This window comes from Erpetoichthys calabaricus, chromosome 4 (assembly GCF_900747795.2).
Source record: "Erpetoichthys calabaricus chromosome 4, fErpCal1.3, whole genome shotgun sequence".
In the NCBI taxonomy this organism is placed as follows: domain Eukaryota; kingdom Metazoa; phylum Chordata; class Cladistia; order Polypteriformes; family Polypteridae; genus Erpetoichthys; species Erpetoichthys calabaricus.
The window spans coordinates 234,559,594-234,584,872 of NC_041397.2; the positions used below are offsets into that span (position 1 = coordinate 234,559,594).

At 37.5% G+C, this 25,279-nt stretch overlaps 1 protein-coding gene across 2 annotated transcripts in view; it reads right to left on the minus strand.

The window, feature by feature from the left end:
• Window positions 1–25,279, minus strand: part of slc36a4 (solute carrier family 36 member 4) — a 548,893-nt gene that overhangs the window by 481,187 nt on the left and 42,427 nt on the right. For both annotated transcript variants that reach the window (XM_028800423.2, XM_051927332.1), the window contains one exon: window positions 24,772–25,008. In XM_028800423.2, coding sequence (XP_028656256.1) covers window positions 24,772–25,008 — 237 coding nt within the window. The remainder of the gene's footprint in view (window positions 1–24,771; window positions 25,009–25,279) is intronic.

Sequence of the window (25,279 nt, forward strand, 5' to 3'; positions counted from 1 at the left end):
GTAATACTGTAATAGACAAACAGGTCACAAACAAGAATGCATTATTTGCTGTTAATTGTACTTTACTTTTCTGAAAAGTACCTTCTTATAGTATGCTTTATAAAAGATATTATACAAATTCAGCTTTGACTAATGTTTATAATAAGTACATTTTCATTTATCCATCATCTGTGCCTGCTTTGAGCCTATTCTGGAATCACGAACAGAAAGAGAGGAACCAACCTTGGTACCAGCTTATTGATAGGCAATAGTCAACACAGTAATTACTGAAGGGAAGTACAATATTTGTTTGTCCTAGTCAAGTGCAAGAAAACACTTGTTTATCTCTGATCACATTTATTATGCTGTATTTCCATTAATCAGACTTGTGTATATCAAGTGAAAATAACAGCAGATGTTACAGCATATGTTATAGCAGACGGCACGTGTTCTACTTTACTCAATTAGCAATATGAAATGGCTGGCGCATTTTCAATTAACTCGGGCAAATGACATTGCTATGGTATGTGTGACTTTCATTCAAAAATGTGTGAGATTAGTACTGGAAACTGAATGTTCCATAACATGCTTTGAACAATTGCACCAACTATACTGGTGTATTGGATACTAGGGGGAAAAAAGAACAGATGTATCACATAAAAATGTCTGCAATTTAATGAAGCAGCACAAAACACATGCTTCATTTTCCTATAGCTCATTATTCCATTTTACAGACAGGCAGAAAAGTTACTGAAATGAGAACCAAACATTAAACTGCATCATTTTGTCATTCAGAAAAATTACAGTAGTTCAAATGTATGCATAAGAAATAATCATGAGAAAACCATCTAATATCAAAAATCTTTTACAATATTTATATATTGACAGAATGCTTAATCAAACTTTTCTACAAAAATACAAGTAAATCATTAGTTTAGTGATGGAAACTTATCCCATGGACATTAAAGTCATCAGCACAGCACATAATATTTACAGTAAATCCAGTTTAAATCCAGCCACATATGCTTCACCTTTGTCCTCTGTCCTGCAGCAGTGTCTATGATGTTTGCTAATTCTTTTTTGAAATGTAATTAGCCTAAAATCTTTCTAACCCAAAAAACGTCATTTTTGCCCAGTTGTCATTTAGCTATTGTAATTAACAAGAATTTATTTACACTAAAATTAGAATATGGATGTTTTTTTTTTCCCCCAAGTGACAGAAGCTGAATATGCAAATCAAAAACTAAGACCTAAAGACTAGCAGTGGGAAGATAACATTCTTAACGAAACATTTTCATTCTTTTAGGAAAAAAAATGTTTTCCTTTATTTTTAGTAAAGTTCAGGCATGGAGAATCTACAACCACTAGTCCTTATATTCTACCTACTACCTCACATATTGATACATGCACTCCAGTGGCACCACTACGGAGAGGTGTCTGTAACAAGTAATGTAACACAAATAACTGAATGAAATATTCAAAGATGATACCAGAATATACGGATATAAATAAAATCCAAAAAAACACAACTAATAAATATCTACTTTTCTGTCCACTCCGCGGCAGTGTACAGTGCAGCCGCAGAGAGCTTACACAACCTGACACAGCCAAATAAAAACAACAAGGGTGAGCTTTCTTCAAGGATTTTACTAGACGTGCCTCCCTGAAAACTGAAATATATACAAAGGAAACCTACAGGTATTTACAGTTGTACAATCAAAGACAATAAATAAGAAGTAATACTTTACAACGCAGTACATAGCAGACTATACATTAAATAATAAAGCTTTAAGATATAAGACACTGAATAACTGAATAACTTTAAGATATAAGACACTTACAAGGCGGGTGATTTCCAGAGTCGGATCGTGACAAGAGATGCACGTACACAGAGATTCAGATGTACCACAACTAAGCAGACCCAGGGGTTTATTTACCTTAAAGAAATGTTTTGGACGTGACCAAAATAAAAGATAAACGGGTGCCTACATGAGATACAAGGAGTACATTGTATTTAAATGTTTATTATGGGACTTATGTGCTTTATGAGCATTTATAATACCAGTGTGATTGAAGTACGTGACTAACAAGTGTGTTAATAAACGACAAGACAAAATAACAGCTAACAGCATGGGGGGGCAGAACATCTACTGTAAAATTCACTACACAAACATTTTCCGTCTCCTATTGAAAATATGTTAGCTCTGCATCTAAACAATGACAGAAAAACCTTGCAACTGCTTCTGAGATTACTGCTGCCATGTAGCAAGGTTGAGTGGGGCTGGAATCACTGAACATAGTTGAGAATCTTTGCTGTTGAACTTCCGTACTCCAAACCTGTTACTGCTTTTATTTTTGTTTTTCTTTTTGTTCATAATTTTATTGTTTTCTTCTTGATTTCTTGGCATGGCCATTGTGTGCTTTAATTTCTATGATGTTTGGTGTCATTTTTAGTTCAGGGTTCTACTTTCACAAAATTATGTATTTACATATATACATATTTATTTTATGTATTATTGTTTCCATTAATTTAAAATATAGGCTTCATGGAGTTTGAAAAATTTCACTGGGGAGTCATAGTGGAAGGGCCAATACCACAAAAACCCCCATTACACCAAAACAGCTAAGTGGATGTTCATGAAATTTTACATGGATATTACATTCAAAACAGCTTAACATACATAAGAATTCTTAAGATCTTGATTATTTTGCGTAGCCTTTTCTATTTAAGAACTTTCCGCACACTTTATTGTGTTGTAGATTTAATTTTAAAAAATACATTTGCCATTTTTGGACATCAATCAAAACTCAATAACCAATAATGACAAAGAGAAAATGTGTTTTCAGAAAGGTTTACAAATTTATTTAAAATCAAAAATTTAAACTTAAAAGTGAAGGTGTCTGACTACTTTCTGAATTTGCTTTCTAAATTACAGTAAAGAGGTATATATGTATAGGCATTGCCAACACTACATTATATAAATAAAACATAAGAACACGTTTCACAAACAAGAAGAGACCATATTGCTCATCAGCTAAATTGCTCTGTTTTTTTTTTCTTCAAGGTTTCCTATCCAACTACATCCATCCATCCATCCATCATCCAACCCACTATATCCTAACTACAGGGTCATGGGGGTCTGCAGGAGCCAATCCCAGCCAACACAGGGCGCAAGGCAGGAACAAATCCTGGGCAGGGTGCGCACACTAGGGACAAATTAGGATCGCCAATGCACCTAACCTGCATGTCTTTGGACTGTGGGAGGAAACCCACGCAGACACAGGGAAAACATGCAAACTCCACACGCAGGGAGGACCCAGAAAGCGAACCCAGGTCTCCTTAATGCGAGGCAGCAGCGCTACCACTGTGCCACCGTGCTGCCTTCCAACTACATGACTGGTTATTTTAATTCAGATTCCCAATACGCCAGATGTAAAGAAATGCTTTCTGCTTTACATTTTCAATGCATGCCTCCTTAATTTCCACTGGTGCTATAAAATGTGAATAACTGTTAAAATGAAAGAATTTTGATGACCTGCTCATAGCTCAGGGCTAAACTGCCAAAGTCTGTCACAGGAGGGAATGCCTTTTCCTCCCAGGATGCACTTACTGTCTCCACCTCTCTCCCCAACTTTTAGTACTGCTGTGTCATTTTTGCAGCATGGTGACTCAAACTGCACAGTACATCAAATGTAGCCTCCCTATCACATTATAAATTCTGAGCATAACATCCCTTAATTTATATACAACAGCTTTAACAATATAATCACACATATTATTTGTCTCTACTATTGTTTCTGCTCATTGATTAGATAATGGAGAAAATTACATTGAGTAAACAACTAAATCATTTTCAGGCTTTTCTTTCTATGTTACAGCATTACACACCTTGCCTTATAATTAGTATTACTTTTATCCACTTTACAGTTTTCCACAGTAGGCTGCATTTTCCAAGTGTTTTGGAGATTAGCCAGGTCTTTTTGATTTGTTTTTGTTGCCTCGTCAGTGTTTGTTTTGTCTCAAATTTTGGTGTCATCCGTGAATGTTGTTGTGGAAAAAATAAAACTTTCCTCTACTTTCAAATAAATCATTCTCAGAGACCAGATGAAAATACAGAACAATTCTTTATTTGCAGATAGATATGCACAAATGTCTCAGTCCAAGGAGTGAGCCCTCAATAAAACAAGTCATTCCCTTTTATATTTTTCTATTACCATTACGTAATCTAATACATCATGTCATCTGACCCTTAATAAGCAGAATTCTATCATCTTAGCCAATCAACTACAGCCACCAGTATCTTTGTACACGTCGAATCTTCCATTATTCTAAACACCGCTTTGTTAATAGAGGTGTCCTAAGGGTTTTCCCATTGATCTTATCACCGCTTCATAACAGGGGTGGCTTGGGCTTTCTGACTTAGTTTGTTCTCATTTTTTAAGGGGTTGTTTATTACTAATTTACTTCATTTTAACCTTATTATTTCCTTGACGGTTCATCTTAAAATGAGGCAACCCTCACATGGTCAAGCTTTAAGCTGCATTTAGTTAACCCTTTAGTTACCTTTAGTCCTTTTCCTTATGCTTTTATTAATCCATTGAAACAAGTATATACTTAAATTAAGTTGTATTAAATTGTAAAAAATCCCATGTATTTATTAAAAATATATGATCAAAACTCTGTAATGTCAGAAATATACTTAATATACCTGAATCAAACTAACTACCATAAATTAGAAGGAGTATCTACGGACAGACCTCAAAGGACTTCACTGGTTTACTCTCCCATACGCAGCATTCTCTTCTTATATGCCCTCTTTGTCTCTAATCCATTAACCGAGCCTAGTAGTAAAGATAATGCATGCATTTTGTACATTCTGTACCGCTGTGTGCTTACTTCATGCACTGGGTGTCAATAAACTATTGTTCTCAAGACACATGTGGCCATTATTTTGTTCTTCTTCCGCACAGTTAAGAAAGGTTATTATTCCTTCTAATTTATGACTCTTGTTGGAGTTAACGCTCATTTCAAAATTATAAATACAACCAAATGCTACCTTTGACTGGTCTCACACATTACTGCACCTGCTCCTAAATGAACATAGTCAAATCACAAAATGCAAGATGGTCAGGGTGTTCTATGTATGAAAACATGCATTACGGTAAAGAAAATTTGTCATGCAATGATGATTATGCCATACCTCTCTGTTATATAAAAAAAAATCCTAGGATGAGACGTAACTTTTTCAGAGAGATACTTTCATGTCCCGCGAGACAAGACTTTGTGCCAAGAGATTTAACCATGCCCAGGGCCGGAAATAAAAGATAAAAAGTAGAATGTCGTAAAGAGGTTGAAAAATGTTGGTGCAATACACATGCAGAGCAGGTTAGAGATAATGAAAGTACTAAAATTCGAAAGTCTCAAAAAAATGAGAATAAAGATCGTATTAGCGCAAACAAACAGAAATTATTCCTCGGTGAAATAACGTAACAGAAAAAAGATCAAATATATTGTTCGGATTTAAACTTTAAGTCGGAGACTTGTAGATCGTCTAATTCGTGTTGCCATCAGGGAAAAGTAGTGTTTCTTCCCAATGAAGAAGCATATTCGCGAGAATTAAAAGATTTGTTGTTTGGTGAAAGTGAAATACACATACACGAGTGCCAGAGACGCGAAGTGGCTGCCACATAGTGCATGCCGGGGGGTTGGCGAGCAAAGCGAGCAGGGGGCAAGCCCCTTAGTTTTATAATATTTTTCAAACTTGACTTGCTTTATATCAGCTTACTGTTGAGTGATTCTTTTAATGGTGGATACTATATCAGTATGTCTCATTATTCATTGTAGTGGATGCCATCACCATACATTCACTGAAGGTTAGCCAGCAGTGTTGGTGGGGGGCATCTGGCAGAAGAATATTCCAAACCTGGCCTCCATCTGCCTCTTAAACCTCTTTTATGATGTCACAAGCATAGATCCCACAAAGAAAACAGTAAGACTTAATGAGCTTGGGTGCTGCAAGCCTCAAGACAGGCACAAAATGCAGTACCCCTAGTTAGTTTCATAAGACTGTCCATTTCAGCCAAGTAGATTGCACCTCCATTTCTCTTAATACTCATATACTGGAGCAAATTAATTGATCCAGGCAATGAACTAGGGAAAACAAGTGTTTATAAACCCAGTCAAATGAATTGGGTGCAGGTAGTAGTTTAAAACTCATGACAATGAGCTGAGGAATGATACAGAGCAGAGAAGTAAAAAGAGAAACCTGTGCAGATTCACACTGATTCCTGAAGTGGGACACAAAATAGTACCTTATTATGAGTGACTGACTTATATCACTCATATATTCTATTTACGGCAACTATTGCATCTGCTTATGGTAAATATGTTTCCCTACCATGTTAAAATAAGTGCTTAGCTACTGTATTATATGAGACTTTATAGTTTCTTAGCAGGGAACAACAGAATCATTGTCTCTTATTTCCAGTCATTATAGGACAAAACAGAGGGAAGCCCGTAAGTAGTGTCCATATAATGCTCTTTTGCCAGTGAGTAATGGGAGTGTCACTTTGTGGTTACAGTATCTATTAGCCTCAGCTGTTTTGTGAGTACACTATTTAGACCAGTGTTTCTCAGCCTCAGGGTCAGGTCATGGACTGCCACCAGTGGGTCATGATTTGGCATGGTTTATAATGGTAGTGAGTCAAAGTGGGTTGTAAATAAGGTCAAGAGTGGGTCTCTGCTCTGCTAATCACATTTAGTTAAATCCCTCCCTGCTCTGACAATCACATTCCAATTCACCAAAGGGAAGAAGTGTGTTGCAACACCAGGAAGGTTGAGAAACACTGCTTTAGATCACCCTCGAGTCTGGCAAGCAGAAACACAGTACAGGTTGAGTTGAATGTTGTTTGTTTGATTCAAGTAGTTGAACCCTTTTAGGAAAGAACCTTTAATGCATGTTATATGGAGGGAATGACCTCTTGCCAAAATAATATACAACCACAACCAAGTTTGTCTCTTATTCTTTTCTCCTCTACTGCTATGTCGAAGAAATTACCAGAGCCCAAGAAAACGTCCAGCGAAAAGAGCGGCTATATGTGACCTACATTTTAATGAAAAAAATTAAGATTAACTTGTAACTTTGAACTAGGCTGGTGGTAGTAGTGGTGGTGGTGGTAGCAGTATTGTCACAGGTACAGAGTACAGTGAAGTAATTACTTGCAGGTCATGCAACACGCTGCATGAGTAGGTGTTGATGTGTAAGTGTGCCCTGTTATGGTCTGGCATTTCATCCAGGGTTGGTTCTTGCATTGCATCCAATGCTGACCACACATGCTCTAGTCCCCTGGATCAGAACTTAGATTAAATAACTTGAACATTGATGGAGAGGTTAATGGAAGTAGTATATATTGTAATTTAACTGCTGCTTTTTATTCCTACAGTGAAATGTTGGTGCAAAGTTTACTCTACTATCTTACAGTCCCAGTTTCCTGTGTTCACATCTTGACTCAGCCACTGTCTGCATGGCTTTCAATCCCAAAGACATGCAAGTTAGATTGACTGGCAACTCTTTGTTGGTCTGATGTGAGTAAGAGATAATGAGTGTAAAAATGTGCCCTGCAATAGATTAGCTTCCCATTAAGGACTGAATCTGCCTTGAATTCAATGTTGTTAGAATAGATTCTAACCTCCATATCTCTATATTGTAGTGAGCAGATTTTAGGAACATGATGAGTGAATGAACTTTTTTGGTTTGTTGCTTAACTATTTTATGGATCAAGAAAGCCATGGTACTGGAAAGAAGCAATGAGATAAAGTTTTTTATTCACCCAGCTGAAAACACTGCTTTCAGTCATAAAATCTGACAGCATGTATGCATATACGGCTTATTGTAGCACCATTAAGCATTAAATCACGTTCTTAGCTCTCTGTCAAGTATATGATTATACTACTAATTTAACTTAAATTTGTATCTGTGACCAAGTTTGTGAAGGTTTTCTGAAAGTACATTTGCCATCAAGAAACTAAAATGGAGCAACCAAAAATTCTTAATCTAAACACTAACATATCATACAATTTCTTGATAGCCATGAAAAGAAATCAATATTTTCAAAAAGTAAATTTAGTTTAAAAGGCCTTACCTGACCCAAATCCAACAGGATATTGATTAAAGTGCCAGTACCTATTTTCCCAAAAAACAAAATCCATAGTGGGCGGCACGGTGGCACAGTGGGTAGTGCTGCTGCCTCGCAGTTGGGAGATCTGGGGACCTGGGTTCGCTTCCCAGGTCCTCCCTGCGTGGAGTTTACATGTTCTCCCCGTGTCTGCGTGGGTTTCCTCCGGGCGCTCCGGTTTCCTCCCACGGTCCAAAGACATGCCGGTTAGGTGGATTGGCGATTCTAAATTGGCCCTAGTGTGTGCTTGGTGTGTGGGTGTGTTTGTGTGTGTCCTGCGGTGGGTTGGCACCCTGCCCAGGATTGGTTCCCTGCCTTGTGCCCTGTGTTGGCTGGGATTGGCTCCAGCAGACCCCCGTGACCCTGTGTTCAGATTCAGCGGGTTGGAAGATGGATGGATGGACAAAATCCATATTGCCCTTTCTTTACAGCGTTAGGTGAAAACTGACCTTAAAGCAAAATTTCTTCTATAGCATATGCAGATTCTGTTTGTCAGAATATCATAAGAACAGATTATAGGACAGTGCTTTTGAGTGAGTAAAAGTAACTTTTTTTGGTAGACATTTGTTCAAACCTATTTTATACTGAGGGTGTACTAGTTTTGGCTTTGATGCTAATGGAGAGTTGCGATTTTTAGCAGTTTTTAATCTTTGAATAAGTTTTAAATCACCTTTGTAAAATGACTGAACACCAGCACCACCCAGGACAATATCTAGCATGATCCACAGTAAGCAGCTCAAGTGAACTAATAATATTAACCCCTGATGAAAAGAAAAAAAAAAAAACAAAACAAATATTGTACATAGAAAAATACTTAGTTATGTAGTACTTCTGATACATCTGATTTACCAATTACACTATAATGGAGCGGCGTTGACTTAGAAAATGTCCAGGGTGAAGCTGGATAACACTATATTTATCCCCCATGGTTATATAAGTAGTTCTTAATAAAGACTAGGAAGCTTCTAATGATAAAAAGAAAAATAACATATATGGATCCTGAGAAATTTCTAATGGAAGATAAACTCACATGATGATAGTGCACAACAGGATCACTGTAATAGGGCACAGTACCATGATGGTATTGTGAGATTGGTGGTCATCACCACTCACCTCCTAACTGGGATAAAACCTAACACATTTACTCAGCGCACATCTATGGATCAGGTGCGCAATCAACGAAACTGGTTAAAAATGATTTTCTGTATGTCGGAACAGTTAGTATGGCGACACCACTGCATCAGAACATACACAGATATTGGGAAGTTTTACACTGATTCTCATCTAAGGGTCATATTTCTGCTTCAAAGCCTTTTATTCAGAGGTTAATTAAAGATATTTTTAAAGATGGTAGTTAGACATACAGTGCTCATTGCTACCGTTATTTTCTCAGTGTAGCTGTAAACTGTCCAGATCTGGTTTCTCTTTGCCTTCTGCCCACACACTGTTGCTTTTAAAGAATCTTCCATTACCAGGCATCAGACGGACAATAAGAGGAGTCTATTAAAAGTTGTCATGTAAGGAATTTTGGAATTTGTAAGGCATTCTAAAACAGCACCTATCTGATGTATGAAGTAGTGTGTGCAATGCTGATCAGCGTGGTCATTTTATCTGTGATTTTGGTTTAACTTTAGTAATTGAATCACAAGGTAAAAATGGAGCCGAGCAAGACCTTAAAACACCAAGACTACACAGGGCTAATAAGAGAGCTGTACCAATACCCAGGAAGCGTACCAAAGAGGAGTTTGCAATCAAGTGTATTAGATTATTTAGTGAAACAGCAACTCATAGAAGGCTGAGGGATCCTAGATAGAAGATGTTCATCCACAAATGAGCTGAGTTACTATGTGCACTTGTGACTGATGTGCCTAGGACAAGACAAGAGTTGGTACTGTGACAACTTTGTAAATCACAAGTGTCAGGTCCATCAAGCCTGTGTCCATGTGCCAACTGAAGGACCTGCCTACTGATTTTCCTTTGGTGTCCTATCCTTTCTCTGTGGGAGATCTACACTAGGATGTTGGAGGAAAAGACATTTGTCACAGAAATTAGAGTGTTACCACCACCGCACATTACCTCATTTATTGAAAGTTGGAATTGCAGAATAGTTTTATTTTAACAAAATTTAAATCACAGCTACAAATAAAAAAACAAGACTGTCTATATCTAATGTGTATATTGAGATGTAAATATGTGATTTTACTGTAGAATGCAAGAAATTCATAAACTGGACCCAACTTTTCACTTTGCACAAAAACTGTCATTAGGGCACCTCATAAGGTTTTCATACATATACATATTACTTTGTAACCTGAACATTTTTTAAACATTTTTGGCAATAAAATGGCACTCAGCATAATGAAAAATACAAATCTGTCAGCTACAAATAATTTCAAAGCATTTAAAACATGTGCATAGATAACAAGCGCAAAACATTATAGTGTCTAACAATTCAAATTGGAAACTCACAGCTATCTTCCTTTTGAAGTACTAGGTTCTTGTCTATAAGCCGCGGCTTATCTAAGGAAAAAAGTTGTGAAAATGAAAAAATAGAATATCGGCTTATACATAAGTCCGGCTTATACATCCATCGCGGGGGTTGCGTTCCAGAGCCACCCGCGAAATAAGAAAATCCGCGAAGTAGAAACCATATGTTTATATGGTTATTTTTATATTGTCATGCTTGGGTCACAGATTTGCGCAGAAACACAGGAGGTTGTAGAGAGACAGGAACGTTATTCAAACACTGCAAACAAACATTTGTCTCTTTTTCAAAAGTTTAAACTGTGCTCCATGACAAGACAGAGATGACAGTTCTGTCTCACAATTAAAAGAGTGCAAACATATCTTCCTCTTCAAAGGTGTGTGTGTCACATAGAGAAAACAATCTCTAGCAAACAAATCAATGGTGCTGTTTGGCTTTTAGGTATGCGAAGCACCGCGGCACAAAGCTGTTGAAGGCGGCAGCTCACACCCCCTCCGTCAGGAGCAGGAGCAGGAAGAGAGAGAGAGAGTTTGTTTTTCAGTCAAAAATCAATACGTGCCCTTCGAGCTTTTAAGTATGCGAAGCACTGTGCAGCATGTCTTTTCAGGAATCAGCTTTACAAAAGATAGCAACGTGAAGATAATCTTTCAGCATTTTCAGACGAGCGTCCGTATCGTCTAGGTGTGCGAACAGCCCCCCTGCTCAATCCCCATATGTCAGGATCACAGATAGGCAGCGCAAGAGTGAGAGAAAAGTAAGCAATCTAGCTTCTCAGCCATCTGCCAATAGCGTCCCTTGTATGAAATCAACTGGGCAAACCAACTGAGGAAGCATGTACCAGAAATTAAAAGACCCATTGTCCGCAGAAATCCGCGAACCAGCAAAAAATTCGCGATATATATTTAAATATGCTTACATATAAAATCACAATTTAAATGACCGCTACGCGCGCGTGTTGACTCGGCGACGCCCAGAGCAGAAAGAACTCACTCCGGCCGCTCCAACTGCGCCATGCGGGGAGTGAGAGAGACGCCAATATCTCACACTCTCTCCCCCCTTAAAGAAATTAAATGGGTGCGAGTGAGACCACTGACCTCCCTCCCTTCTATTAGTTATAGATTATAGTACGTTCGGCTTATCCATGAGTCCGGCTTATCTATGATACGATTTTATTTTAAAAATTCGTATGATTTTTGGTCTCCGGCTTATACATGAGTCCGGCTTATAGACAAGAACCTAGGGTACTTTAATGTTTTTTGTTTATTGTAAAATAAATCTTTAATGGCGTACTCTTGTGAAAGGTAATCAAGGCTGAATCAACAAGTTAAGAACACTTGTTCCTTGTTCTATAAATTGGCACTGCAACATGGAGCAGTAGCTTTGACACTAATTAGGCATTTTAAGCATTACTTTGAAACTTGTAACAATAAGTTATAAGCGCTTAGCTGTAGGTGCATAAAGTACTACAAAGGTGATGTTATGACTCTAGAAAAATGTAAAATCTATACTTACTATCATATTTGTTTTACCTTATATTGAATATATTCAGAAATGAACAGGAAGAGCATATACAAAGGACAAAGAAATCTCATTTCTAAGCTTTAAGTAGAATGACACCTTTTATTGGCTAACTACAAAGATCACAACATGCAAGCTTTCGAGGCAACTCAGGCCCCTTCTTCAGGCAAGATGTAATCCACATCCACATAATTACCACATCCATAATGGCTAACACGGTACAACACCCTAATACTACTAAGGTTTAAGAAAAGTCAATTCGTTGAGCCATGCAGTTGGCAGAATTAACAAAGGTGGAAAATCTTTAATAATAATTAACCCAAAGTAAAGAAGAAGGCTCAAAGCCAGAACTTGTCAATTAGCTTCCTATGAGTTTAGCCTTTTTTTTTTAACTTTAGTGATGTTCAGAAACATCTAGTAATTGTCAAACAGAAGTTCCTCAGGTAAAATCATTTTGATATACTGTAAGTATGAATCACAAATACATACAAAACAAAATGTTACAATTAATAACACTGATAGAAACAGCAACTGATTAATCTTAATACATGCTGGCCTATAACACTTATAACTCACTGCAGTAATACTGCAAAATGATGTGGCTGTGAAGGTAAGCTATATTATTACTAAAATTGCTTCAGCTTCAAAACCATATTCGAAAGAGAACTTCATTAAAACATACATGTTGAGGGCAGCTGAACTGGTTTGTCCTGACAAGTGGCAGTCTTAAGTTTGTTGAGACAAATGATAGCAGGAAGAGTCATGGACTTAACGAAAGACTTGGACAGACAATTATAGGAAAACGTAAAGGCTTTATTTGTTTTTCCATTGCAATTGATGACAGGGCTGATGTGGTTCAACTTCCACTTTTCATCAGAAGTGTTGGTAACATTTTGAATGTCATTGGAGAGTTTGTTGAAGTGTTACCTTTAATGGACACAACTACTACTAGTGATAGGTTTAATTGTTTAGTTAGATCCTTGGATAAACTGGGCTCATGCTGTTAGTATGGCCACTGTGGGAAAAAAGCATAGGTTTTTACCATATGGACAGTTTTTTTGCCAGGGGAGGTAAAGGTTTTTGCACATTTCATTGTACTCTACATGAAGAGTCATTACGCTGGAATTTACTTAAAACTGATCATTTCATGAGTATCTTTATCAAAATAGTGAGTTCCATCCAGGCAAAAAGACTCAGCCACTGAGAGCTTGATTCTTTGCTGAGTGAGCGCAATGTTAGCCATTACCTCCCATACCACACAGAGGTAAGTTGGTTGCACCGGGAAGTCATACTTGTGTTTTTATGCAATGCAATCGGATTTTTCTTGAGTCAAAAACAGAAAACCGTGATGGAAATGAGTGATCCCAGATGGATTCAGGATCTTTCATTTACGTTAGTTGCTGAATCCTTGAACATTCCCAACACAAACTGGCAAGGTCAAAACAAATGTGTATGATAGCATCTATGCACTTAAGCAGAAACTAAATTTGTCTAAGGTGAAACTTGCAAAGAACAATCCTACACAATTCCTCTCCCTAAGAAACGTCAATAGCACAGGCAGGGCTAAAAAATGGATTGATCCAAAATTAAAATAACATGTTTAAAAACCGAGTTTCAGCAGCATTTTCAAATCCTGAACCAACATTAGCTGAAATTTAGGGTGTTTACATCACCATTCACCAAAAACGCACCTTACATGCCATAAGACCTGAAAATGGAATTAATTGATTTCCACTACAATGTCAATGTATGTTTTAACACACTTTATCAGAATTTTGGACCAAAAATATCCAAAACCCAAAAATATCCAAAACTGACAGCTTTTGCCTCTGTGACTTTGTGCGTGTTTGGAAGCACCTTTTATGAGGAAGTGCTTTCTGTTATGAACATAAATAAATCAAAACCGCACTCTTGCCTGACACAAAGACATTTGAATGACATATTTTAAAGAGCTGGTTAAAGCCAAAAGAGTCCAGATGTAAGGGAATTCAAAAAAGCAGGCTTGGCTCATTTATTTTTGTTTTCCTGAAATTTTTTTTTCCACTAGCAGTGAATTTGCAGGACCTGAAAAATATTGTTACTTGTCAGTCAGTCAGCCACTTAAGGGACTTTAGCAATATGCTTATAAGAACAATGTTGAGAGAAATCAAATTATCAATACAAAATGATAGTTACTTTGTAAATGTATTATTTTCATACTAATTGCTCAACAAAGATGATTTGAATGAATATCCATCCATCCATTTTCCAACCCGCTGAATCCAAACACAGGGTCACGGGGGTCTGCTGCAGCCAATCCCAGCCAACACAGGGCAGAAGACAGGAACCAATCCCGGGCAGGGTGCCAACCCACCGCAGTGAATGAATATTATAATTAAATTATATTTAGGCACAAATTAAATAATGACAACAAATTAGGAATACAAGGTAGTGATCTGTAACCTGCTTGTTAGATTTTTGAACAGGGTGGCCCCCAACCCCAAAGGAGTCTGATATCCCTAACTTAGCCAAAAGAATGTCAGAGGTCCCTCCCTCTATATTTTTGCAGCTCAAGCAGGATCTGTTAAATAAACACAAAAACTATCAAATCTTCAGCAAATTTTAAATTAAACATTTTTCTGCATATATAAAACTTCTATAGGTCTTGTGTGAGGATGCAGAAGAAGCCTTTGACAGAGGTGAATAGGACATTTATTTACTGTTGTGGCGGACAGCCGGGTCCCATGCCCAGCAGGGACGGCACTTCTGCATCTGTTCCGGGGGAGCAACCATGGGCAGCTCAATACCTCCCCCGGGACGCTTGGTGGCAGCCTCCCTGGCGGACAGTGATCCCCCAACCTCTCGCATGGCTCCATGGGAGATGGAGTCCTCCACAGCCTGGTTGGGGGCTCAGATGGCCACTAGGGGGAGCTGCATGGAGTCAACAGCCCAGCTGGACATATCTTTAGCCCCACCCGGAAGGGCAATTAGGACCAGGTGGTCAAGCACCTGGAACGCATCCGGGTGGGATATAAAAAGGGCAAGCCACCACCACTCGAGGAGCCAGAGTTGGGAGGAAGGAGACGAAGCTTGAGGAGGAGGAGTGGTGGTAAAAAGAAGAAAGAATTGTTGCTGTGTTGGGATTGTGCTTAATGGACTGTGTATTGCCTGTGGGTCACAGGGAAGACGTGCGCCCACGGGTGAAGAAAAATAAAACTTGTATTAGTTTCATACATGCCTCTGTGTCCATCTGTGTTGAGTCGGGCGCCTATATAGCGCCTTTGTTACACTGTATTATACAAATTTGGGTTTGAGCCCAATATATTTGGACATAAATACTATACAATTTAAATATTTTGTTTTAGAATATGGAAACAAACAGAGCTGTCGTTGCTACTTGCCAATACTATTCAACCTCTTGTTATCTATATCTGCAAACAAACAGTGACATTTAGGGGATTATAAGGGTTGAATATGGAAAAAGGTACTGATTCTCTTTATGCAGATGATAAGGTATTATATTACTGATTCATATTCATCATTATATTTTCGATGAGATATACTGTGTATTTCCCACTGAATCACTGGATTTAAGATTAAGCTGAATACAAATATATGAATCCTAGCCAATACTCTTTAGCATTGACTTGAAAAGTTTTCTTTAACTGGCTCACAACAATTCTAATATTTAGGAATCACATTTACAAAAAGAAAATAATATTAATAAAGATGCAATTAAATATGATTTTAGAAACCTGAAGAAAAGAATTAAACAAAATATGTTAGTTGGGAAAATTTATATTGTCCAAATGAGCATCTTCCCTACGTTTCAATAACTTTCATAATATTCCCATTTACAGTGCTGTAAAAAAGATACTTGCCCCCTTCCTGATTTTCTCTATTACTGCAAACATTTGACAATGAATGTACTCAGGTCTTTCACAAAAATTAAATATTAGATAAAGGGCCCACGAGTGAACATATACTTATGTAATTAATTGAATAAACAAAGTTACCCAATGATAACTGATACTGTGTGAAAAAGTAAACGCTCCCTAATCAAATCAGTCCAATTAAAGCAATAGTTAGAGGCAGCGTATTTTAACCACGGACTAAAGACCATGTACTTTTCTGATAAGTGAATGCAAACCCTTCACAGTACAGAAACGGCACTTGTTAAAATTACCAAGGACCTTCTTATGGCTGCTGACTCCGGTCTAATTACTATTCTCACCCTCCTTGATCTGAGTTCGGCCTCTGATACTACTTTTCATACCATTCTCCTTACTAGATTATCTTTGATTGGAATTACCCACACTCCACTTGATTGGTTTAGATCCTACCTCTCAAGCTGCACTCAGTTCATTCAGTTTAAAACCTTCACATCCCAACCCACCGCTGTTACTTCAGGTGTGCCCCAGGGCTCTGTCCTGGGGCCTCTTCTTTTTATTATTTACCTTCTTCCCCTTGGCAATATTTTTCGTAAATATAACATTAATTTTCACTGTTATGCTGATGACACCCAGCTCTACCTTGCTAGTAAACCCACCTCTTCCTTTCCACCATCTTCGCTTATTGACTGCATTGCTGAAATTAAATCCTGGTTTTCTTTGAATTTTCTTAAATTAAACAGTGACAAAACTGAGGTTCTCCTCATTGGCTCAAAATCATCATTATCCAAAGCCAATAATCTTTCTCTTATTATTGATAACTCCATTGTTTCCCCATCACCTCAGGTCAAAAGTCTGGGTGTCATCCTTGACAGTACTCTATCTTTCCAATCTCACATTAATAACATCACCAGGTCTGCTTACTTCCACCTACGTAATATTAATTGCATCTGCCCCTCCCTCACCCCCATGCCATTCTTGTTCATAGTCTTGTTACTTCTCGTCTAGACTATTGCAATTCACTCCTCTTTGGTCTCTCTAATAAATCTCTCTATAAGCTTCAGCTAGTCCAGAATTCTGCAGCATGTATCATTACTCGAACCCCGTCTATTCACCATATTACTCCGGTCTTGCAGCAGCTTCATTGGCTCCCGATTAAGTTTCGAATTGATTTTAAAATTCTGCTATTAACATTTAAGGCCATTCATAACCTTGCCCCTCCATATCTTTTTTTTTTTTTTTTTAATATTTTTATTTTATTAATTTTCATTGTAATCATTCCATACAAACAGATCAATTTATAACCCAACAAATTTGAAGACAAATCAAACCCCACCCCTGAGAAGGAGAGCTTAGCTAAAGGAAAATTGCTTTAAGCTTTTTAATAAGGCAACATTAGACAAAAGAAGGGGAGAAGTAAATATCTATATAAATAAGAGATGGAGAAGGGAGTTAAATGCAATAATAGTTAATTCTCTTATTCTAAAATAATATTGATTAAATCCTGCCAAGTTTTGAAAAAATTTTGTACAGATCCTCTAACTGAAAATTAGATTTTTTCCAATTTCAAATAATATAAAACATCAGTTTCCCACTGACTTATAAGAGGAGAATTAGGATTCTTCCAATTTAACAAAATAAGTCTGCGTGCCAAGAGTGTAGTGAATGCAATCACCGTTTGTTTGTCCTTCTCCAATTCAAGTCCATCTGGAAGGACACCAAACACAGCTGTTAGTGGGTTAGGAGGGATTGTGATACTAAGGCTGTCTGAGAGGCACTTAAAAATTTTTGTCCAAAATGATGTTAGTTTGGTGCAGGCCCAGAACATGTGACCCAGTGAAGCAGGAGCTTGGTTGCAGCGCTCGCAGGTTGGATCCTGGCCTGGAAACATTTTGGACAGTTTTAAGCGAGACAGATGAGCTCGATATATAATTTTTAGTTGAATAATTCTATGCTTTGCGCATATAGAACTCGAGTGAATTCTCTGCTTTGCTACCTTCCACTCCTTTTCTGATATATTGATTAAGAGATCTTCTTCCCAATGTCCTCTTGGATCTTTGAAAGGTAGGGACTCTAATAAGATTTTATATATTGCGGAAATAGTGTTTGTTTCCTCGGAATTGAGCAGTATTTTTTCCAGCATTGTGGAGGGTGCAAGGTGGGGGAAATCGGGCAATTTCTGTTTAACAAAATTTCTAATTTGAAGATAGTAAAAGAAATGTGTAGCTGGGAGGTTAAATTTTGAACGTAATTGTTCAAAAGATGTAAATATGTTGTCTATATAAAGATCTCTGAGCATTTTAATCCCAAAACTTTTCCAGGTATTAAAAACTGGATATACTTGCGAAGGTTGAAAGAGGTGGTTCCCTTGCAGAGGTGCCACTGATAAAAGATTTTCCATCTTAAAATGCTTCCTAATTTGGTTCCATATTCTGAGTGAGTAAAGCACAATTGGGTTATTAGTATATTTGCGATAACTTTCATTTATTGGAGAGCAGAGCAGGGAATATAAAGAAGTACTACAGGATTTTACTTCTATTGCAGACCAAGCCTGTGTATGTGCATTTATTTGTGTCCAGGTTTTTATGGCTTGTATGTTTGCTGCCCAGTAATAAAACTGAAAATTAGGTAAAGCCATGCCACCTTCTGCCTGAGGTCTTTGTAGGGTCGCTCTTCGGATACGTGGGTGTTTTGAGTTCCAAATGAATGAGGTTATTATTGAATCTAACTGTTTAAAAAACGATTTATTGATATATATTGAAATGTTTTGAAATAAAAAGAGAAGTTTAGGAAGGATATTCATCTCAACGATGTTAATTCTTCCGGCTAGAGTGAGATGAAGGGTTGACCATCTATGCAAGTCTTGCTTAATTTTTTCCATACAGACGCCAAAATTTTGTTGATAAAGAGCTTTATGTTTACTTGTGATATTTACCCCTAGGTATTTAAACTGATCTGCTATGGTAAAAGGTAGGGTGTCTAATTTATTATTATATGCTTGTGAGTTCACTGAAAAGATTATACTTTTATTCAGATTAATTCTAAGACCAGATATCTTTTGAAATTCTGTTAGTGCTGTTAAAACAGCAGGGACAGTGTTTTCTGGGTCCGATATATATAAGACCATATCATCTGCATATAAAGAAATTTTCTGTTCCAGTCCTTCTCTGACAATCCCCTTTATCTGATGAGAATTTCGGCAGTGAACCGCCAGTGGTTCAATAGCGATTGCAAACAACAGTGGCGACAAGGGACATCCTTGTCTGGTACCACGTTCTAGTTTAAAGTAGTCTGAGCAAATTTTATTAATACAAACTGAAGCTTCTGGACTGGTATACAGTAGTTTAATCCAAGCACAAATATTCGGGCCAAACCCAAATTTCTCCAATGCAGTGAAAAGGTAATTCCATTCGATCATGTCAAATGCCTTTTCTGCGTCTAATGATAGTAATATCTCTGGGGTGTTTGATTTTGCTGGTGAATATATAACATTAAACAAGCGTCGGAGATTTGAAGATAGATGTCGGCCTTTAATAAATCCAGTTTGATCTTGTGATATTACCGAGGGCAGCACTTTCTCCATCCTTCTAGCTAGGATTTTTGAGAGTATCTTAACATCATTATTCAGGAGTGAAATTGGTCTATATGATGCACATTGTAACAAGTCCTTATTTTGTTTAGGAAAGACGGTGATTAATGCTTGTCGAAATGTTTGAGGTAGTATTTGGTGGTCTTTAGCTTCTGTAAATGTTACCAATAAGAGTGGAGCTAGCTGAGTGGAGAATTTCTTATAAAACTCTACGGGGTAACCATCAGGGCCTGATGATTTCCCGCTTTGTAGTGACTTTATAGCGTCTAGTAATTCTGTTAGCGTTAGAGGTTTATCTAGTTCCTCAGCACTTAAAGCATCTATTTGTGGTATTTGTGAATTATCCAGAAATGCATTAGATTGCGTGTTGTCTTCTTTGGGCTCAGTGGAATATAAAGACTTATAGTAATCTCTAAATGTGTGCATTATTTTATTATGGTCGATGATTTCTTCTCCATTCTTGTTGGTGATTACTGGTATTGCATTGTGAACTTCTTGTTTATGAATTTGTTGAGCTAAAAGCTTATTAGCTTTTTCTCCGTGTTCATAGTAATGCTGTCTAGACTTATAAATAAGTTGTTCAGTTTCTTTAGTTGTTAAGATGTTAAGTTCTGTATGCAGGGCCTGCCTTTTCCTGTGAAGAGCTTCACTTGGACGCCTGGCTTGTTCTTCATCTATTCTAGTAATTTCATTTCTTAGCTCTGACACTTTCTTGGTTTCTAATTTATTTCTATGGGAAAGATATGAAATAATCTGGCCTCTTAGGAAGGCCTTTAGAGTTTCCCAGAGTGTTCCTGCAGAAACCTCTGTAGACGTGTTTGTCTCTAGGAAGAAGCTGATTTGTTTGGATATAAATTCTGTGCAGTTCTCGTCTGCCAATAAAAGAGGGTTAAGACGCCATCTGCGAGGTGAGTACGAGGGGCTTATTGATTTTAGCTCCAAGACTAGAGGGGCATGGTCAGAGATAACAATTGTGTCATATTTGCATGATTTAATTGTAGGCAGGAAATTATTATCTGTAAAAAAATAATCAATTCTTGAGTAGCTATAATGCACTGGTGAGTAGAACGAATATGTTCTTGAGTTTGGGTTAAGAAACCTCCAGGGGTCTGATAAGTTGTGATCATTTAAAAACTGTGTAATTATCTTTGCAGTATTAGATGTCATCCCCCCTGTCACGGGAGTCCTATCTAAGAGTGGATTTAAAACACAATTAAAGTCCCCAGCCATTATAATTTTATGAGTGTTCACATTGGGAATGGATGCAAATAGATTTTGCATGAATTCCTTATCATCAACATTGGGTGCATAAACATTTATCAAAATCATTTTACTGTTATATAAGTTGCCCATGACCATCACATATCTCCCTTCAGGGTCCGACACTACCTCTGATGCTACAAATGGAACTGTTCTATGTATGAGAATTCCCACCCCTCTAGTTTTCTTTATAAAGCTAGAATGGAACATTTGGCCAGTCCAGTCTTTTTGTAATCTGAACTGATCCTTGGTTAGTAAGTGGGTCTCCTGTAAAAATACTATTTTAGCGTTTAAGCCTGTTAGGTGAGAGCATACTTTCTTTCTCTTTAATTCGTGATTCAGGCCTTTAACATTCCAGCTCACAAAGTTAACTGTCCCATCATGGAGACATTGATTCTAAGTTTTTAATGTCATTTTATAGTTTTAATTGGTAATATGGCAGTTTTAATCTTAGTTTCAAGATTCCCCAGGAGTTGTTGCATGTTAGCCTGTTGCTGCATTGATATTTATAATTATAAGGATTATAAGAATAGATTAAATATAACCTGCTCTCCTTCTCTCCCCCCCTTTATCCCCCCCCCCCCCCATTTTGCCTCCCCACATGAGGCTAGACCCCACTTCGCGATGTTCCAGTCCTCTGACATACGAAGAGACAGAGCACGTCCAAAACAAAACAAACCCCACCCTGCAGCGGCGTTACAGAATTAAAACAGAGATATCTTTTACAGTTAAATCCTTAATACTATCTGCCGAAAATGTTCTCATTAACAATATTTAAGCTTGAAATAATCTTCAGCGCTTTTAAGTTAAGATATTAAGATTAAAAAAAAAAAAAAAAAAAACAACCCTGGGAGTGATTTTAAAAACTAGTCTAGGATAAACCTGGTAATTCATACTGTAATAGTATAGTGGTAATTGTATAAATAGTAGAACAAGCATTAAACCAAGGGTATGAAGTTAAACAGTCTACTTTAAGGTATAGTAAAATAAAAAAAATAAATAAAAAAAAAAAAAAAAGGAATAAAAAAATAAATAAATAAAACGAATCCTACTTTAATCACTTCCACATTTTCACACTCACGTCTATAACTCTATAACTCTGATTAAAACATAAACATATAACATATAAAGTCCAGCTAAAAACAAAAAAAAAAAAAAAAAAAAAAGAAAATAAGATGTATAATTATAATACCAGTCTCTTTAAACATGGATCCAGCGATCAGATCATAGGTCTTTCCCGTGCCTTGATAGAATACAGCTCTTTAATTTTAATTAACTTTCAAAAAAGTGTCGGAAACAGCTTCTTTAATTCTTTTTCAGCTTCTTCTTTGCTGAAGAAGATATAATGTCCATCTTGAACTTCCACTTTCAGTTTGGCAGGATACAAGAGGCTGTATTTGATATCGGCTTCCCGTAGCATCCTTTTAATGTCGTTGTAGGATCTGTGTTTTGCAGCTGTTGATGGTGAGAAGTCGGTAAAAATACGAATAAGATTATTTTCGAATATAATCTCTTGCTTGTGTCTGAGAAGTGCCATCACATCAAGCTTACATCTTAGTCGTTCGAAGCGGACAATAAAAGACCTAGATTTAAAGGCGCTTGGTATCTTTGTGCGATAAGCCGTGGCTATCTCATTGTCGAGTTTAAAGTCATCTCCAATTATTTTAGACAGTAATTCTACTGCAAATTTCACTGGGCTTGAGCTTTCTCGTTTCTCAGGTATACCCTCAATTCTTATATTATTTCTTCTGCACCCATCCTCCAGGGCTGCAAGTCTGTCTCCAAGTTTTTTGTATTCCGAGTTCGCAGCTGTGGCTTTTTCATCGGCGTTAGATGCCATTTGTTCCGCTGTTTCCACTCGAGCCGTGAGTCCCTGCTTAACGTCTTCCAGCTGATCTGAAACGTCATTAATATGATCATCAAGCCTTTTCAGTTTGGAGTTAGTTTCTTCAATGTGTTCCACTAATTTCTCCAACATGCCTTTAAAGTTCACGTCGAAACGTTCAAATAGACGCGTTTCCTTATCTTTGTTATCCTTCTTGAGTTCAGTGGCCACCTTCTTAAGATCATTTGTGTTATCTTTCTTAAGCTCCTTCATGGCCGTAACTATGGCAGTGGACTGTGTAGCGATCATCTCTTTCTGTGTAGCGATCATCTCTTTCAGTTCGGACAGTTCGCTTCTGCTTTCGTGCTCCGCAAGTGAAAATGCAGCTCCTGTTACAGGCTCGCGATGAGTAGATGAGAGCACGTCCTGCAGAGCCCTTTCTAGTCTCGAATGATCCTCAGAAATCGGCGATCCCTCGCGACCTGTATCACTTGCGCCTTCGCTCCCATTTTCACTCTCGACTGGAGACGATACAATGGAGCGGGGTCCCAGGAATTCTGCGCACTCTTCTGCCTGTTCTAGGTCAGTCTCCATGATGCCATACCTTACACTTGCACTCAGGCCGGAAGTCTGTCCGGACTTCGATGCAGCTTTAAGTTTCTTTTCCGGTTCTTTCTGACTTTTCTTCTTGTTACTCATGCTTGTATATTGTAGTGGAAGTTCCTTGGTTGGGTTAAATACAGGATACCTCTAAATAATATGAAATACGTGGGAAAATAAAGCCGCTGCTAGCGGAGCTCTGCTTCAGACGTCCATCTCCTATAAACGGACGAAACCAACTGCCCCTCCATATCTGTCCAACCTTCTTCATGTTGCCATTCCCTCCCGTAACCTTAGATCCTCTTCCTCCATCCATCTGACCATCCCTCTCGCCCGTCTAACCACCACTGGGAGCGGACCATTCAACTGTTCTGCTCCCAAGCTCTGGAATTCATTACCTACCGATCTTAGAAATATCAAATCATATTCATCCTTCAAATGTAAACTTAAAACGCATCTGTTTAAAATGGCTTTTTCTTTATGATTACAGTGGCTTTGTTTGTTTTTAATTTTATATTTTCTGATGTTTTAAGTTGTTTATAATGTGTCTTTTATTTATTTATTGTTAGGCGCCTTGTATAAAAATAAAATGTATTATATATTATAGACTTTAAATGAGAAAGAAACTTTGGCCATTTATCAACTTCACCAGAATTCTCAAAAGCAGCAAAGACAGTCATCGGTCTGGAAAAATTACATTACGTTCTTAAACATTCTTAATCCACTTCAGGGTTGCTGGGGACTGAAGCTTACCATGGCAGCATCAGGCAGGAAACAATCTGAAGTGGGGCGCCAGTACAGATCACACTCATGTACACAGCCTCTCACACAAACTTGGATAATTTGGAGTCACCAACGAACCTATTTATGTTTTTGTGAATCCACACAGAGATAGTGTCACATTCATACCTAGGAAACGAGGAAGCAGCACTAACAACTGCCCATGAATGCCACCATCACAAAAATGTATTATGATTTGTAAGTTAATTACTGGTTGAAATTAGGGAGATGTGTATTTAAGGCAGGGACTAGGAATTTTTTTCATGCAAAGGGTTCTAGAAGCATAGAAAAAAAAACTAAAACGTGGAGTTAAAAAAGGCACTAAATTTCAATTTAGTTACTTTTTATATAGTGGTCTTCACTCTGAAAAAGCTCAGAGAGCGGGCACTAGTTTTCATTTATAATGTAATGACAGAATTAATTAGGCCATAAAAACCCCTGGATAAAATGCTGGGACAATAAGCTATAATGCTAATGATGGGTGACTTCTCTAATAACTTTTTTTTCCCCGATTTGTTATATCAAGATGTCAAGATTACAACAACCAACTGAAGTCTGTTGAAACCATTAGAATTAGAAAATTGTTTAAGAATGTTTTAAAAATGAATTATTCAATCAAAATGTGAAGATGATATGGTAAACAGCAAATGTATTTGACGTTCAGATACTTCTGCCCTGCCAACAGGCTTACCTGTATTATGGAATGATAAATGATGACAAGACTGACAGCCATGGAAATATTTGCAAGAAATGATAGAATTGCCAGATGCTTAAGATCCCGAATGCAGACAAGGATGATCAGGAAAGGTACAAAGCAAAGCATGTAAAGCCGCAAGTCCACGTCCCACACTTCCAGGACTGGTGCAGCACTGTCACCGACTGGAAAGCTAGAATTTGATGTGCTGTTTCTCATTAAGCCTTCCACAACCTAAAATCAAACAACATGTTGGTTTTAACAAAGCATAAAGAGCACAGAGTTGAATCAATTAATACTCCAAACTTTTAAGTAACATAAACATGAAAATATGTGTCTTCAAATATAAACATTTGATATTCAGTCGTATTCCGTTTACTCAGTGAAATTAAGCTCAGAGTACTTAAAGTAATTATATAGAATATAATAAGAGAAACAAACTAAGAAACATTTACATACGTAACAATGTGTATTTCTTTAAATAAACTGTATTAGAGTGATCCAT